The sequence below is a fragment of the Dermacentor albipictus genome, chromosome 7 (genome assembly GCF_038994185.2).
Source record: "Dermacentor albipictus isolate Rhodes 1998 colony chromosome 7, USDA_Dalb.pri_finalv2, whole genome shotgun sequence".
Classification (NCBI taxonomy): Eukaryota; Metazoa; Arthropoda; class Arachnida; order Ixodida; family Ixodidae; genus Dermacentor; species Dermacentor albipictus.
The window spans coordinates 132,178,976-132,194,761 of NC_091827.1; the positions used below are offsets into that span (position 1 = coordinate 132,178,976).

Here is a 15,786-nt window from a genome sequence, read left to right on the forward strand (position 1 = left end):
TATAATCCGAATAAGAATCTGTTTCATTGTGATGACCAGAAAGAATACAAGATGTTAATATACAGAAGGAGGTCCCGAATTCAAAGACTGCAATGGCAAGTACTTTACGAACTAAACATAATAAAACGCAAATTACAGCAGTTTCAACAAATCGTTAACATGAAAGAATGACAGGTTTTAGTATGAACAGCATGACTGAAGAATTACATGTACCTGAATAAGTCATAATAAAAAGCACTCTAACACAATCTCGTTGACGAGTAATAAGGTAATAGCGTAAGTGACATGACGTAGACAGGACCATTTGCGAACTCGAATATATATGTGTGGCAAGGACATCAAACAGAAACCTAATGATACGACAGTGAAAACGAAATGAAGGCACCCTGAAAGAATGGTTGTATGAGCTAGGCATTAGTATTCGACAGAATGTATTGTTTTATTTCTTTCTTGCATTCGTGAATGTTAAGTGTTTTTATATCTAATGGTGGCGTGTTATAGAATGCGATAGATGAAAAATGGACGCTCTGCTTGCCATAATTAGTATGTATTTTGGGTAAAATGAAGTTCCTGCTTATTGGCAACCTGGTAATATTGGTATTTATTAGAGAAGATTATGATATGAAATTATCGCATCGTGTGTAATTGATTTGATGGAACAAAAAGGTACATAGGTTATATTGAACGAGTTGTGTGACTGAAACAGTGTGATTTGTTCTTAAAAGATATGATGTATTATGGATATATTGGCTAAATGTATTTATCCTAATAGCTGATTCTGTTTCATTTGAAATGCGTTTAAATGGGTTACGTAAGTCTTTCCCCAACAATTAACAACGGCAATGAAGACGTGGGATCATTCGCCGCTTACGTCAGGGTGTTTGGTCATCCACTTTCATTGCCATTAATTTGTATATTTTTTTTACAAATTCATTTAGTTAGTACAAGCATTTTCCCTATGTTTTCCCTGGTGTCTTCGTTTGTTCGATTCTCATGATTATTAAAAATTGGGCCCTTCGGTCAACCTCTCGTTCCTACATAACCTCGTTCTCGTTCCTACATAACCACGGCCTCGAGTCCGGGCACACTGATGCCTTCAGGTAGCATTTGCGGCACATCCGGGGAGAGCGGAAGAGAACACAATACCGACACGGCGGTAACTTGCAACTGGTTTATTAGCGGCAACCCGTGGCAATATGCAGACTAATAGAACATGCGCACAATGCAGCAACAAAGACACTCATCAGCCTAGCGGGGCAACCAATTATAAAAAAAATTTTATCTCCGATTGAAACAACCTAATAGAAGTGTCGCTAACACCATCCTGCAGAAGGTAAAATGATCTAGGAACAAAGCTATGGTGAGGACGACTACTATGGCCGTACAACCTGAAGTGTTACCCTATGTTCACAGGGTCGCTCACAACCTAAGGAAGGTGGCAGGCAGGCTTAGAGTCCACCTTGTCTTTTCAGCCCCCTTTTAAGCTGGCGCGGCTCTGCCCTCCCCCCGATCTCAAAGGAAGGCAAGGATGTGGCAAGAACTATACCAAGCCGTATGCAAAATGCAATGTAGGAGTTGTGTACGAAATCCCTCTGGCGTGTGGGAAGTCCAACGTAGGGCGGACGCGACAGTGCCTGAATGATCGAACCCGGGAACATGAACAAAGTTGACGAAAGATGAATTGGCGTACCTGCCAGCGCACTTCAATACCTGGCCCTGTGCACCAATTTTCAAGGAGATAAAGATTCTGGGGAGAAGCCAAGGCGAGACCTCACGCGAACTGATGGAGGCGTGTCACATAAAAAAGAAAAACTAAGCCTGTGCTAGTGACACTTCTATTAGGTTGTTTCAATCGGAGATATACTTTTTTTTTATAATTGGTTGCCCCGCTCGGCTGACGAGTGTTCTTGTTGCTGCGTTCTGTGCATGTTCTAAATGTGTATATATTTCCACGAGTTGCCGTGCATAAACCAGTTGCAAGTAGCCGCCCGTGTCATTTTTGTGTTCTCTTCCACTGTCCCCGACTTTATTTGCGGTCAATATGATATGCAGTATATAGTAACTAGGCCAAACTGAAGTTCTGAAACATCTGCGGGTTTACCAACCAGTTGCCTTCGCCCAGAAAGATCACGCACTCGTGACGCCTGCGGCAGAAAGGATGTTCCACATCCACCGCCAAGGTTTGTGAGTGGTGGTACTGGCTACCCGCCGTGGTTGCTCAGTGGCTATGGTGTTGGGCTGCTGAGCACGAGGTCGCGGGATCGAATCCCGGCCACGGCGGCCGCATTTCGATGGGGGCGAAATGCGAAAACACCCGTGTGCTTAGATTTACGTGCACGTTAAAGAACCCCAGGTGGTCAAAATTTCCGGAGTCCTCCACTACGGCGTGCCTCATAATCAGAAAGTGGTTTTGGCACGTAAAACCCCAAATATTATTATTATTATGGTACTGGCTAACACTCCCAAGGTTAGCACAACACCAGAGATACTAACGCCTTTAGAGACAGGATAACAGCCATGCTTATCGAATATCTTTTTTTTATGTGCTCTTACTGAAACAAAAAAGTTTTCTAATGTTGTATTACACGTATGAAGCTGTGCTGTTGTTTAGTTCTGAGGCAAATCGTGTTCGGTATTTATATAGCGATATTCTAAAACATAAAATTTCTATAACTGCTTTCCCCGATTTTAAGAGTATAATATCTGGTGTTTGTCGCTAACAATTGCATAGCGTTTATTCTTTTAATCGCTGCATTCGATCTTATGCTTTTGCGATCATCATGTATATTGCGAACACAATGCTGCCATGTAAAGGAGCCCGTGAGTTATGTGATTAAATAAGCGCTACTTCGAGGGGACGCTTGTTTCTCTCTACTTGTTCGGGCCACATCTGTGACACACATTTTCAACCTCAACTTCTACTCGAGTCGTCGACAGCCGTATACCAGGGACGAGTCTTAGTGAGTGGTCCAGGTTAAGCTTGGCCGTCCAGTGACCCATTATGTAATGTTTCAGCGTGGCTGAACGACTACGTACAAAGAAACAGATACACAGAAACAGCACTAACTTTCAATACGGATTTTATTTTAGAGCGTATCGATAAATGTGTACCGTACGAGCGGAAACAAACGAGACAGCAAAAAAGGATCATTCAATTCTGCATGTGGATGAACCGCACACGTGTCCAAGGTATGGTTAAAACACACTGCAATGGTTACAACGATTTTCAGATAGCGACACTGATGACATGCTCGCGCACCTTTCCTCTAATTTTGCAATTTCATAACCCTCCATATTCTCCCTTGTCATCCTGCTATGAGCCCTGTAGAAAATAGACGTACTTCCAAACATTGGTTTGCAGGGACAATCTCGGTAATGAATACCTAAATGAACCGAGATTACCCTAGTGACGTTATATTGATGCTCTTTTAGTTTCTCCTTGATGCATCTGTCAGCTAGACCTATGTTCTTGCGCACGAAAGCGGAATGGCATAGACAACGTTCTGAGGGCCGGTTGCAAATTGTCTGCGATGTTGATTAGAACATGCGTTCGTTTTGTTATAAGCCTGTTTGCATAGCTTCGGTGGACGGGCAGAGAAAAGCACGTCCACCCCCGGCTTTGCTGAGATTATGCGAAATACAATAAGTAAAACCAATGTTTGGAAGCACTCGCAGCACTAGCAGGATAACAATGGAGATTGTAGAGGCTTCTGAAATTGCAAAATTAGAGGCACGCTAGCAAGTCATCACTGAAAAGGAGATGCGATTGCTCGGTTTATGGTGGTAAGTATTGCAGTCTATGTTTTGACCATGCCTTGCACACGTGTACTGTTCATCGACATGCACCGCTGAATGTTCGATTTTGCTGTATCGTTTGTTTTCGTTCGCACGGAATATATTTATCGATGCGTCCGAAAATAAAATCTATAGTTGAAAGTTAGTGCTGTATCTGTGTATCTGTTTCTTTCTACGCACTCGTTAAATTGTGCTTACACAATCATTTATGGATTCAAACCACCAAGCCCGCCGACATGATTTAACGTCAAGTGACGCCATGCCGACAAAGCTCCGTGCCGCATTTCTCTGAAGCGGTGAGTAGAAAAGAGCCTGCGATGCTGTGGCACCGGCAGAGAGAAAAGTGCCAGCTGTTGTGGAGACAGGAAGCCTTCATTTTCACGCAGTCTGAACGTAAGAAGAGGAAAGCATCGAGATCACAGGGGCTCGGAAAAGAGCCTGCACCTCGCCACTGTTCTTCTGACGTCCTCAAGCTTGTTCGCCATCTGGCATGTCAAATAAAGGTTTTACTTGGTAGGGCTAGCGCGTCCTGCAGGACCAGAATAAAGCTTTCAAGTCCAGTCCATTTGATAGGGCTATCCTTTCATCGAAATGGGTGAAAAGATAGGCGTCGGGTTCTCACAGCTGACGCAATCGGTAAAAAGACCTGACTGCTAGACATCCTATTTGAGACAATAGCTACTTCAGCAAGCCCAGCGAAGGCTTTTGCTGGCATCGCAATTGTATAGAAAAATTGGATCAAATTGCAGGCCACCGCAGTGTTCCATATATGTTTGTAGCACGAACAAGATATGGAAGACGAGAGAGGGAACGGACAATTGCTGCTACAGCAAAGCAGGCTGCCGTAACACAGGGGACTCCCTTTCACAAAAGCGATGACTCTGTGATAACAAATAAGAAAAATGTGTTTTCGATCGCCATTGTGAGCAGCGACACACGCGGCCCTGCTCTAACAGCCGGCACCACCACGCACTGCTGCACCTCACTGTTGATGCTCACCTGGAGGTGAACGTTGACGGACGTGGTGACGTTCCTATGGCTGCAGGCAGGTGTCACTATCATTGCAGGCTGCACCTTGAGCTTCAGGTGGTGCTTGACGCCATTCTCAACCTGCAGGCGCGCCGACTCTTTTCACATGTTTCGTGCTTTCCTTGAAACATGGTTATAACGGCACGTTTTGAAGACAGGACACAGAAAGAATGCACACAGGACAGTCGCCGCTTTCCATGTCCTGCCCTCAAAACGCGCCGTTATAACCATGTTCCATCAAGTGAGCAACCAACTAGCCCATCTCAGTCTGTTAATTGGGCTTTCCTTACTCGTGGGCCTCTTCGAAAAGAGGTAATGGCACATGCCACATTATTTTCATCTTTCTGGTTGATATTTATGTTTAAATGCTACTGTAATCGAAGCTGTTGTTATGGGACAAAGAAATTCGCTTCAATGCATGTTTTCTCTTTCACATAGCGCAACCAGCCGTTCTACCGACTCTTACAAGTTTCCACTGAAGATATTTTTGCAACTCTCGTTAAAACCAAAGGCTGCGGGCAGACTACTTCCAAATTCAGAACGGACACTGTGACATTGTAACAAAACATGTTTCTACAACACTTCCACACCCTATGCACGTATCGTGTTTCTCTGAAAGCTTTCTCGTATGGTAACTCTGCAGCTTCTTGAAGAGCCTTGCCTCGCAAGCCTTCTTCGTTCCTGCCTCAACACTCTTTCTTGTTGCTCGGCCACAAAACGATCGCACCAGCGCCGTTGCGACCTTGAACGGTCGCAAGTTTTTCACCGCGGTACCTTTGGGCATCAGAATCATTTCATCCTTGCACTTCGCCACCTTCCCCTAGATTTCTTCATAACCGCGATACGCATGGCTTTGTAAGACCATACCTAGAAGCCTCTTAACCCTTTGACAACCAATACTGCAAAATTACACATGTAGATGAAAACATTCAGATTGCTTTGGACCACATGGGACATAGCAAAGCCAATGAAAAAAAATAAACCTTTATTTGGGAAAAGACAATGAGCTGTTGCTTCCGAGCACCATTGGGTACTACTTCTAATGGAGCACCCTGAAGCAGCTCCGGCTTGGCGGAAGGCATCTTGCATTTGGAGCAGTGGACTAAAATGTATCCGGACCTTTCATCTGCTCGTCTTTGGACTGAATGAAGGCCAGTTGTTCGCACTTTGTGTGGACTGTCGGTATTGGGGTTGCAACAAAAATCACGTGCTTCACGCCTTCGCGCATACGGCCACAGGGTCTGATTGCGTGCCTCTTCTTGGACACTGTACAGTAAGATGTGCCGTACTCCTTCATGTGTGAAAAAATGTTCTGTTGGATTCCTCATCTGTTAGAAATATTCTTCTTCCTCTTCTAGCCTAACATATAAGAAAAACAGGCGACAAGAAAGAAAATAACGTTAGCGATGTTACTGTAATTTTCGTCTCTATCTAAAAATATGAAATTTACAATAAGAACTAACACTACATTTCTTGTCTAACAAAGACAGGAACGAATATGTGTCCTCATTCGCTGTATAGCAGCAAAAGCCGCAAAAGTCATGATACACGCCTATTAATAGATTATCACGATACGCGTCTACCGAGTCTGACCGCATATCACGATAGAGACATACTTGTCGCTACGTTATTCGCGTACCACGATCAAATCTTCAAATCAGAGATGGAAGATGCCTTCCGCGAGGGCTTACCCTCTGGGTTAGAGCAAACGATTAAATTTACTATGCAAAACGCCACTCGCATGATGACGACATCTTGCACGCGAAATGACTTCGACATAGAATTAGAGCGACTTCGAGCACTTCGTCGACCGGTGGAACGTCGATATCGGCGTGCAAAATCAATTCAAGACCTTAGGGCAGCCAGGAGGATGCAAAAGAAGATTCAGCGTCGTATGGATAGATCAGCGTCGGAACGTTGGGCAACGTTTTGCCAGACACTCGACCGCCGCAAGCCACTGTCTCACATTTGGAAAACGGTGCAAGGTCTGCGTTGCCTTCCGGAAGGGCGTGTTCCATTCAAGGCGCTAGCGCTTTTCCAAGGGCGGCAAGACATCGATGTCGCAGAAGACTGTTGTGCGCGGATCGCAGAACAAGCGACTCGTCCAGATCCTCCAGCCCGAGCTGACGTCCCCCATTCCCGTGAATGCCGCATGGACCTTCCTTTTACAATGGAGGAGCTCGAAGCGGCACTAGCTCTCTGCAGGCGCTCATGATCTGCGGGTCCAGATGTTATATCATACCGGGCCTTGTGCTATCTCGGACAGTCCACACGGATAAAATTGTTGAGCCTTTACAACACTTCATGGCAGGAGCGAAATGTTCCTGCCGAATGGAAAGTAAGCCGCCTGGTGCCACTCTTAAAAGCAGTGCAAATCCCCACTAGAGCTCACCTCTTATCGCCCAATAGCGCTGGCCAGCTGTGTAGGAAAGATAATGGAACGGATGATCCTTGGCCGCCTGGAATGGTACCTTGAATACTACAAGATTTATCCGATTTCCATGGCTGGTTTCCGACGTGACCGCTATTCCATCGACAATGTAGTTGATCTCGTTTCAAACGTCCAGCACGAAAGGTCCCGTAAGCGTTTATCTGCAGCCTTATTCTTAGGTGTGAAAGGGGCATACGATAACGTATTACATGAAGCCATTGTCGCCGCTCTTGCGACGGTTGGCTTAGGTGGTCGAGTCTCTTTGTGGATTGCAAGTTACCTATCTGCAAGATCAGCCTATGTGTTAACTGACGATGGCCCAACTACGTGACGCTATACCAGCAGCAGCGTTCCTCAAGGCGGTGCTCTCAGCCCGACGCTATTCAACCTTGCTTTTGCTGGACTTGCTGAGTACTTGCCAACTACCATCGAAATTTCAATATATGCTGACGACATCTGTGTCTGGACTTCGGCAGTCAAACGTCCTCAGATACGTGCGCGGCTTCAAAGAGCGGCCACTTTGACAGCGAACTACTTGTGTAAACAGGGTCTCAGCATATGACCAGAAAAATGCGCACTAGTGGCATTTACTCGCAAACCGATGACGCCTTATGTCATCTAAATCAATGGGCGGACCATTTCCTATGTCTGAACCCACAGATTTCTTGGCGTAATTATTGACCGAGACCTCTGTTGGAGCCCGCACGTGGCCTACATGAAACGGCGCCTGACAGCAACTTCCCAGTTGTTTAAATACTTGACAGGAAAGACGTGGGGGATGTCAGTAGACGCAATGCTTAAACTCTACAGAGCTCTCTTTCTTGGTATTTTTCAGATATAGTCTACCTGTACTGAACAACACCTGCAAGACAAATATTCGTGTTCTGCAGGCAGCACAAGCTCAAGCACTCAGAGTCTGCCTTGGTTTGCCCAGATGCGCGTCAACAGAGGCAACTCTTGCGATTGCTCGGGACCATCAAATGCGAACTCACATTGCGGTGGAAGCCCTGAAAATGCACATCAGACATTTTGCACGTGTCCCCTATCACCGGCTTGCAACACTACCTTCAGACAAGCACCAAGCATCATTCTCTAAAACTATCGTGGAGTACAACGACAAATTCCCTCGGGCTTCGCCGCTGCATCTAAACCATCGATACCCCCTCGGTGTCTTATCAGCCCCACAGTCCATCTCAGTGTACCAGGAATTGGGAAAAGTCTGAACTGTCGTCGTCTGTGCTGAAACAACTGTCTCTGCTTCTTCTACACGAGAGGTACGCAGACAGCGAATACTGATGGTTCCACAAACATCCAGTGTTCGTTCGGTTCTGTGGTTGTTCCAGCAAGAGCTATTGCCATCAGCTTTAGGACTGACCACCCAACAACATCGACATCTGCTGAACTAGCTGCTCTTCGCGCTTCACTGTGTTTCGTCAATCGAGAGCCACCTTGACAATGGTGAATGTTCAGCGACTCAAAGGCAGCCCTACAATCTGTGCTATCAGCTCTGCGTCGCGGGCCATTCGAACAGCTCGTATTCGATACTAGATGCCTACTCCATACATCACAGGAGAAAGGATACCACTTGACGTTTCAGTGGCTGCCAAGTCACTGCGGCTTCATAGGAAACGAAGACTCCGATAATAACGCTCGGGCAGCTCCTGAAGACGCACAAGAAGAGGTCATACCACTTTCACGGTCCGACGCAGCTAGCAGACTTCGAGCGCTTGCACAGGAGGATCACGCTCTCTCTATGGTACACACAAAACAGCCAGACCAACCGGAGCAACCGTCAATACCACCTTCCCTCTTTGATGCATCTCTATATGCCAACTGGACTCCGACGAAAAGAGGCGACTCTGCTTTATCGCTCATGGCTACGGGTGGCTTTCATGAAATCTTACTCATTTCGCATTGGAATGGCCGACAACGCTCTCTGCAATGCCTGTCTTTGCAAGGAGACGCTGGAACACATTCTGTGCGACTGTCCTGAATATAATGTTCAGCGACAGTCCCTGGCATCCTTTCTAGTGCACCTTGACACTAGGCCATTATCCCTCGACACGATTTTTACATGCCGCCGACAGAAGACATCGCAGCTGAAGGCGGCGAAGAAACTACTTCGGTTTTTGAGAGAGACGGAATTGGACAAGCGGCTGTGACAGTGACATCACGTACCACGCCAGAGTGATGGACTCTAACGGACGATGTGTGTTTGCTGTGCTATGTGCTCTCTCTCTCTCCCTTCCCTATCTTTCATCCCCCCATCCCACTCCCATGTGTAGGGTAACAAACCGGTTAAGCTAAACTGGTTAACCTCCCTGCTTTTCCTTCTCCACTTTTTCCTTCCTTCCTTCCACGAGTAACACGAGGCACAAGCTTGCAAGTGCCCAGTGTAACCGCAGAGCAACACCATCTTTAGCACGTTTATTACTTGTAAACAAAATGCTACAATTGTACATTACTATATCACCTGCCACACTGATAATAATGTCTTAGATGGAGTAAAGTTAACATTAACTTAACATACATATTCAACCTTTGTCTCAGTAGTGGAGTATTTTCTAAGCAGATGCAGATTGCAAACGTTAAAGCGATACACAAAGGAGGCGATACCTCTGAATTGTCAAATTATAGGCCAATTGATGTTCTACCGGTAATTTCTAAAGGCTTAGAGAAAATTATCCTCACGAGAATAACTAATTCTTTAGATAAGCATTCCGTTTTGTCGAATGATCAGTTCGGGTTCAGACCAAAACAGATCCACTGAGTTGGCACTGCTCAAGCAAAGGGAACTACGTCAGAGCATTACGTACACGCGACCGCTTTACCTTACCAAGAGTAAGGACAAGATATGGCAAACGTGTCCGTGCCTTCTATGTACCTGATGTGTTAAATGACCTGCCAGATAAAGTTTTATCTTCCAGCACACGGAAAGAAGTTAAATCTTATATTTTTGATTTGTATGTGTAATTTGGTTTCTTTTCTTCCTTCCTTTCTTTCTTTCTTTAGTTTTATTTTTGAGTTTTGTACATAACTGATTTACTGTGCCGCTCCCTGGCTTGCTCCATTCTGCCGAGCGCTGCCCCACAAGCCCATTGTTGGCTTGGGCAGGCTCGTATTTGTATGTCATTTTCGAAATAAATAAATCATTTATATATAAATGCATTTGAAGACAAGCTCCTTGCCCTCGGAATTTATATTGACTTTTCCAAAGGCTTTGATTCAATCAATCATGACTTGTTATTAAATAAACTAAACCACTATGGTATAAGAGGGATTCCTAATTATTTGATACGATCATACCTTCAACATCGTAAACAAATTGCAGCACACAATGATGCTCTGTCTTATAGCGAATACATAAAATCGGGCGTGCCGCAAGGAAGCATCTTAGGCCCTTTGGTATTTTTAGTTTACTTAAATGATATATTTGACACTAAGCTACCGGTGAACCTTACGGCCTATGCTGATGACCTTACGGTTCTCATTACGGGAAGTAGAGAAAATGACTTATTCTCTACAGGTAATGAGTTTTTGCTATACATGTGTCAGTGGTAGCAGGAAAATTACCTAAAGGTGAACACAAGCAAAACTGAAGCCATGGTATTTCGAACGAAAAACAAGGTTGTAAAAAATATTATCGTTAGGTTCGGGGACAACTATATTGAAATCGCGCGTAGTATCAAATGTCTGGAAGTAACCTTCTCGGAATCCCTTAATTGGGATGCTCAAATTAATAACATATGATCAAAAATGAACAAAGTGAATGGGGTGCTATGTCGTCAACGGTATGTGCTATCAACAAGAATTAAAATATTAATCTACAACGCTTTCTTAGTTCGAATACTTAACTATTGCCACACTGTCTGAGGCACAGGTACGAAGCATAATTTATCCAAGATTATTGTTACGCAGAAACGTGCGATAAGATTAATTGCTGCTAACATACCATGATATGCCCACACAGAAAGCTATTATTCCAAGTTTAACATCATTCAAGTCCCTAATCTTTATGCCTTCAGATTAATTCTTATGTACAAGAATGCTATTAGAACAAACAACGCAGATATGTTGACACTATTCAACCTTCAAAGCCATGTGCCCATGTACAATGTACGCCGTTGCACCGCTTGGTCTACACCGTTTTATCGGACTGTGTACCGATTTCAATCAAGCGCCTATAAACTTCCTTGTTACCTTAACACACATGAACGGAATAACGTCGCACTGAAAGAAATGTCGAAAAATAAGTTAATTAGTGTTTTGCCGCTCCTGCACTAATGTATGGTGTTTCGTTCTGTTTTTGTATGTCGCGCTAATCTTTCTTACATCACACAATGTTAACAATTGCACTAAGGCTGTTTTAAAGTTTGTACGTATATTTCCTTACTAATCCTTACTGTATTTTTGCCCTTGTATGTCCACAAAGTTCGCAATGTATTCCAATGCTTCCAGTATTTCTCTGCGTTTGTCATGACTAAGCTGTTTCCTCGTCATACTGTCATGTGGGCCGTAATGGGCTTTTTTCAAGCCGCTGCATGCGGCTTTTACCCTTACGTCCGCTCTCATTCTGTATTCTGTGGAAAAAGATAAATAAAGATTATTATTATTATAATATTAAATTCAGAGAAACGCTATGTTTGTCATGACACAACTAACTTGCTGGATGGATGGATGTTATGAGCGTCCCCTTTGGAACGGGGTGGTGGGTTGCGCCACCAAGCTCTTGCTACTATGCTGCCTGATATCCTACCTAGGTTAACCAATGAAAAAAGAAAAGAGAAAAAACACTATGAACTAACACGTCCAAATTTTCTGATCCCCTATTGCGAACTGTGTTTTTGTATGTCTCCGTCTTTTGTCGTTTCCCTACTTTTCTTCCACAATCCTCCAATCGCTTCTTACTAATGACTATTGCGGACCTGTTTGCTTTACCACTGCTCCCGCTGAACCCAAGGGCTTCAAGGAGGCCAGTGGTGCCTAAATCGACCGCTGGGTAGACGTCTTCACATTCTAATAAAATATGCTCCGTCGTTTCCCTAGCTTTACAGCAGCAAGCACATGCTTCTTCTTCCTTCTTATATCTCGCTTTATAGGTGCGTGTTCTAAGGCATCCCGATCTCGCTTCGAAAAGTAATGAGCTTCCCTTTGAGTTATCATAAATGGTTTCTTTCCTGATTTCGTTTTTTCCTCCTAAGTAGTCACTCATGGCAGGTTTCTTTTCCATTGCCGCCACCCATGAGATTAATTCAGCCTCTCTAACTTTCCGCTTGACCTTCTTTGTTGCTGTGTTGCCCACCCCACAGGCCGCATACTTGCTGATAAGCTTCCTAGTTCTTTTCCTCCACTGTGAATCAATGTTTTGCCTGTGCAGATACCTGAACACTCTCCCAGCCCATTTACTTTCGTCCATATTCCTCAGCCGTTCTTCATACTCAATTTTACTGCGAGCTTCCCTCACTTCAAAACTAGTCCAGCCCATATCCCCCTGCACAGCTTCATTTGTAGTCTTCCCGTGAGCGCCCAATCCGAGGCGACCCACTGACCTTTGGTTCCCGTCGAGCCCTGATTGTACCCCTGATTTAAAGCAAACAACCGCATTTCCAAAAGTAAGTCCTGGAACCATTACCCCTTTCCACATACCTCGTAGGACCTCGTACCTATTGTATCCCCATAGCGCTCTGTCCTTTATTATGGCTGCATTTCTCTTCCCCTTGACTGTTATGATTTTTTCCTGTGCTTCCATCCATATACCAAGGTATTTATATTCTGTTACTCGAGGTATTTCTTGGCCCTGTATCTCCACTGTCTGTTCACTGTTTTCATAGAATAGCATAACACCTGATTTTCTAACACTAAATTTCAAACCTAAATTGTTGCCTTCCTGTCCACAGATATTAGCCAGACGTTGCAATCCTTCCTCCCCATCGCCATAAAAGAATGGAACAATTTTCCCGAAACCGTGGTTTTAGAGTCAAATCCCTCCAAATTTAGACAGTTACTATCAGACCATTTCAACCCAAAATAGCCACTTTTCCTCGCGTTTCCTCTCCCAGCAATCCGTCTTGCTTTTCATCACCTATTTTTCCTTTTCTTATTTCTTGCCACTTATGTTTAGCATGTTCCACATTTACGTGTACTTTTTTAATTTATTTATTGCTACTCAGTTTTGAGATATTTTCATTGTTCTGTTTATACCTGATGTATTCTACAGTTTATTATTTACTTTTCTATTGCCTTTGTTTGCATTTTTTTTTGAGCTGATGTATGGCACTTTCACATCGATGTTCCCCCCCCCCCCTTACGTAATGTCCCCGAAGGGACCCTTAAGGGAATAATAAATGATGATGATGATGAAATCACTTTTCTTGTTAGCGAGCAACACAATGTCGTCCGCATAAAATAAACCTGGGAGTTGCTGCTCTATTACTGTACCTGCCTGTTTGTATGAGAGATTAAACCCGATATTACTTCCTTCTAGCTCCTTCTCCATCCTCACCATGTACATCATAAACAGCAGCGGGGATAAAGAGCACCCCTGCCTCAGTCCCTTGTTGATTTGAACTTTCTCCGCGCTTCTCATCCCTTCCCATTCAACGCAAACGGTATTGTCTAAGTAAATCTCTCTCAAAAGCTGTATACAATCGTTACCTAAGCCTTCCCCTTCCAGAATATCCCACAAGATCTTGCGGTCTACGTTGTCGTAGGCTTCTGTAATGTCCAAAAGGGCCACATACAACGGTCTGCTTTCTGCTTTTGATATTTCAAAACACTGAGTAAGAATAAACAAGTTATCATCCAAACGCCTACCTATTCTAAAGCCATTCTGAAGCTCTCCCAAAATGCCATTATTCTCTGCCCATGCTTGAAGCTTTAATTTGATTGCCTGCATTGCTAGCCTGTATATTACCGATGTAATGGTCAACGGTCTATACGAGTGAATTCTGTCTTTCTCCCCCTTACCTTTATAAATTAAATTCATTCTACTTTGTCGCCAACTGTCTGGTATTCGTGTATCAAAGTTTTTTCCACTGCTTTCACCAGAGCTTTCTTACTTTTTGGTCCCAGTTCATTTATCAGCCTAACGGGAACCTCGTCTAGGCCAGTGGCTGTGCGCTTAGGAATTTTCTCTTCCGCTTTCTTCCAGTCTAAATTTGTCAGCACCAGCTCCTTTTCCACTTGGGTCTCCTTTATGCTCGTTTTTTCTTCAAATACAACCTCGTCCATGCCTTGGAAAGATTCGGCTGTTACTTTTTGGATGTAATTTATTGCCGCTTCTCCTTCCAGTCTGTTTTCATCTTCGTCTAGGATATGTTGTTGCACTGTTGTTGACTTCCTGCCTAATAATTTTATGTGATTCTAAAATATTCTAGGTATGGACTTCTTTTTCTCACGTATTTCTGACAACCAACGTTCACTTTCACCTTTTAATTTTGCTTGCACCAGTATTTGAACCATAGACTTTTTCTCCCGGTATATTTTCCATTTACTGGTTACTTCATCCTGTGGCAACTGCGCTTTCTTTGCCTGCCTGTGTTCTCGAGATGCTTTCTGTCGTTCGGCAATCGCTTCTCGTATCTCCTTGTTCCACCAGCTTTTCGGTTTCTTTTTTCCTTTCCAACAAACATGTTGTTTCTCTTTACGTATTTCTGTCGTTATTACACTTAGAAGCTCACCATAACCACTCCCTACTTGGCCACTTGCCAAGTTCTTCTTCAACTCTAGTGACTATATTTGCTATTTGTTCAGCGTTCAAATTTGGACTGGCCATTGTGCTTTCCTTGCTCTCTTTCCCAACTACATATCCCATTTTCAAAATGATGCGTTTATGGTCACTCCCTATGCTGCTAAACCCTTCCTCATCGATGACCATTTCTCTCAACTTATCATGAATTCCTTCTGTCATCAGACAGTAATCAATGGTCGATTGCCGGTTTCCCACTTCCCACGTGATCTGTCTTTCACACTTAGGACTTGTATTCACGATCACGAGGTTATGTTGCTCGCAAAGGTCTAGCATTGACTTCCCTTTATTGTCGGTATAGGCATCTAAATCCTGTATGTGGGCATTCATGTCACCTAATAGGACAATCTCAGCACCATTCCTGAAACCCTTAATATCAGCGCTTATGCATTCCACCAACTCTTTATTCTTCTCTGTGCAATTTTTTCCGGTCCACAAATACGTAACTCCCAGCCAAGTTTCTTTCCCACTCATTGTACCTGATAACCAAAGATGTTCTTGACATTGTGAATTTACTCTTTTCCATTTGGCTCCCTGATGGATGAGCATTCCGACTCCACCTCCCTTTCTTTCCGACTTAGTTCTGTTGCACCCTTCCCATACATAATTATCAATAACTGGTGGCTCTTCTGAGTCTCTAAGGTGCGTTTATGTAACCGCATACACCCCTATTTGTTCTCTATGTAACTGCTCCTCAATCTCTGCCCACTTTTCCTTTCTTCTGCCGCCCTGCATGTTTATGTAGCCTATTGCATGGCGAGCTCTTGTTCTTGCTTTCCTCCTT

General features: G+C 44.0%; 1 protein-coding gene across 3 annotated transcripts in view; it reads right to left on the minus strand.

Moving 5' to 3' along the window:
- LOC139048166 (uncharacterized) overlaps positions 1 to 15,786 on the minus strand; it is a 52,907-nt gene that overhangs the window by 19,395 nt on the left and 17,726 nt on the right. For all 3 annotated transcript variants that reach the window (XM_070522721.1, XM_070522720.1, XM_070522719.1), the window contains exon 2: positions 4,795 to 4,905. In XM_070522721.1, coding sequence (XP_070378822.1) covers positions 4,795 to 4,905 — 111 coding nt within the window. The remainder of the gene's footprint in view (positions 1 to 4,794; positions 4,906 to 15,786) is intronic.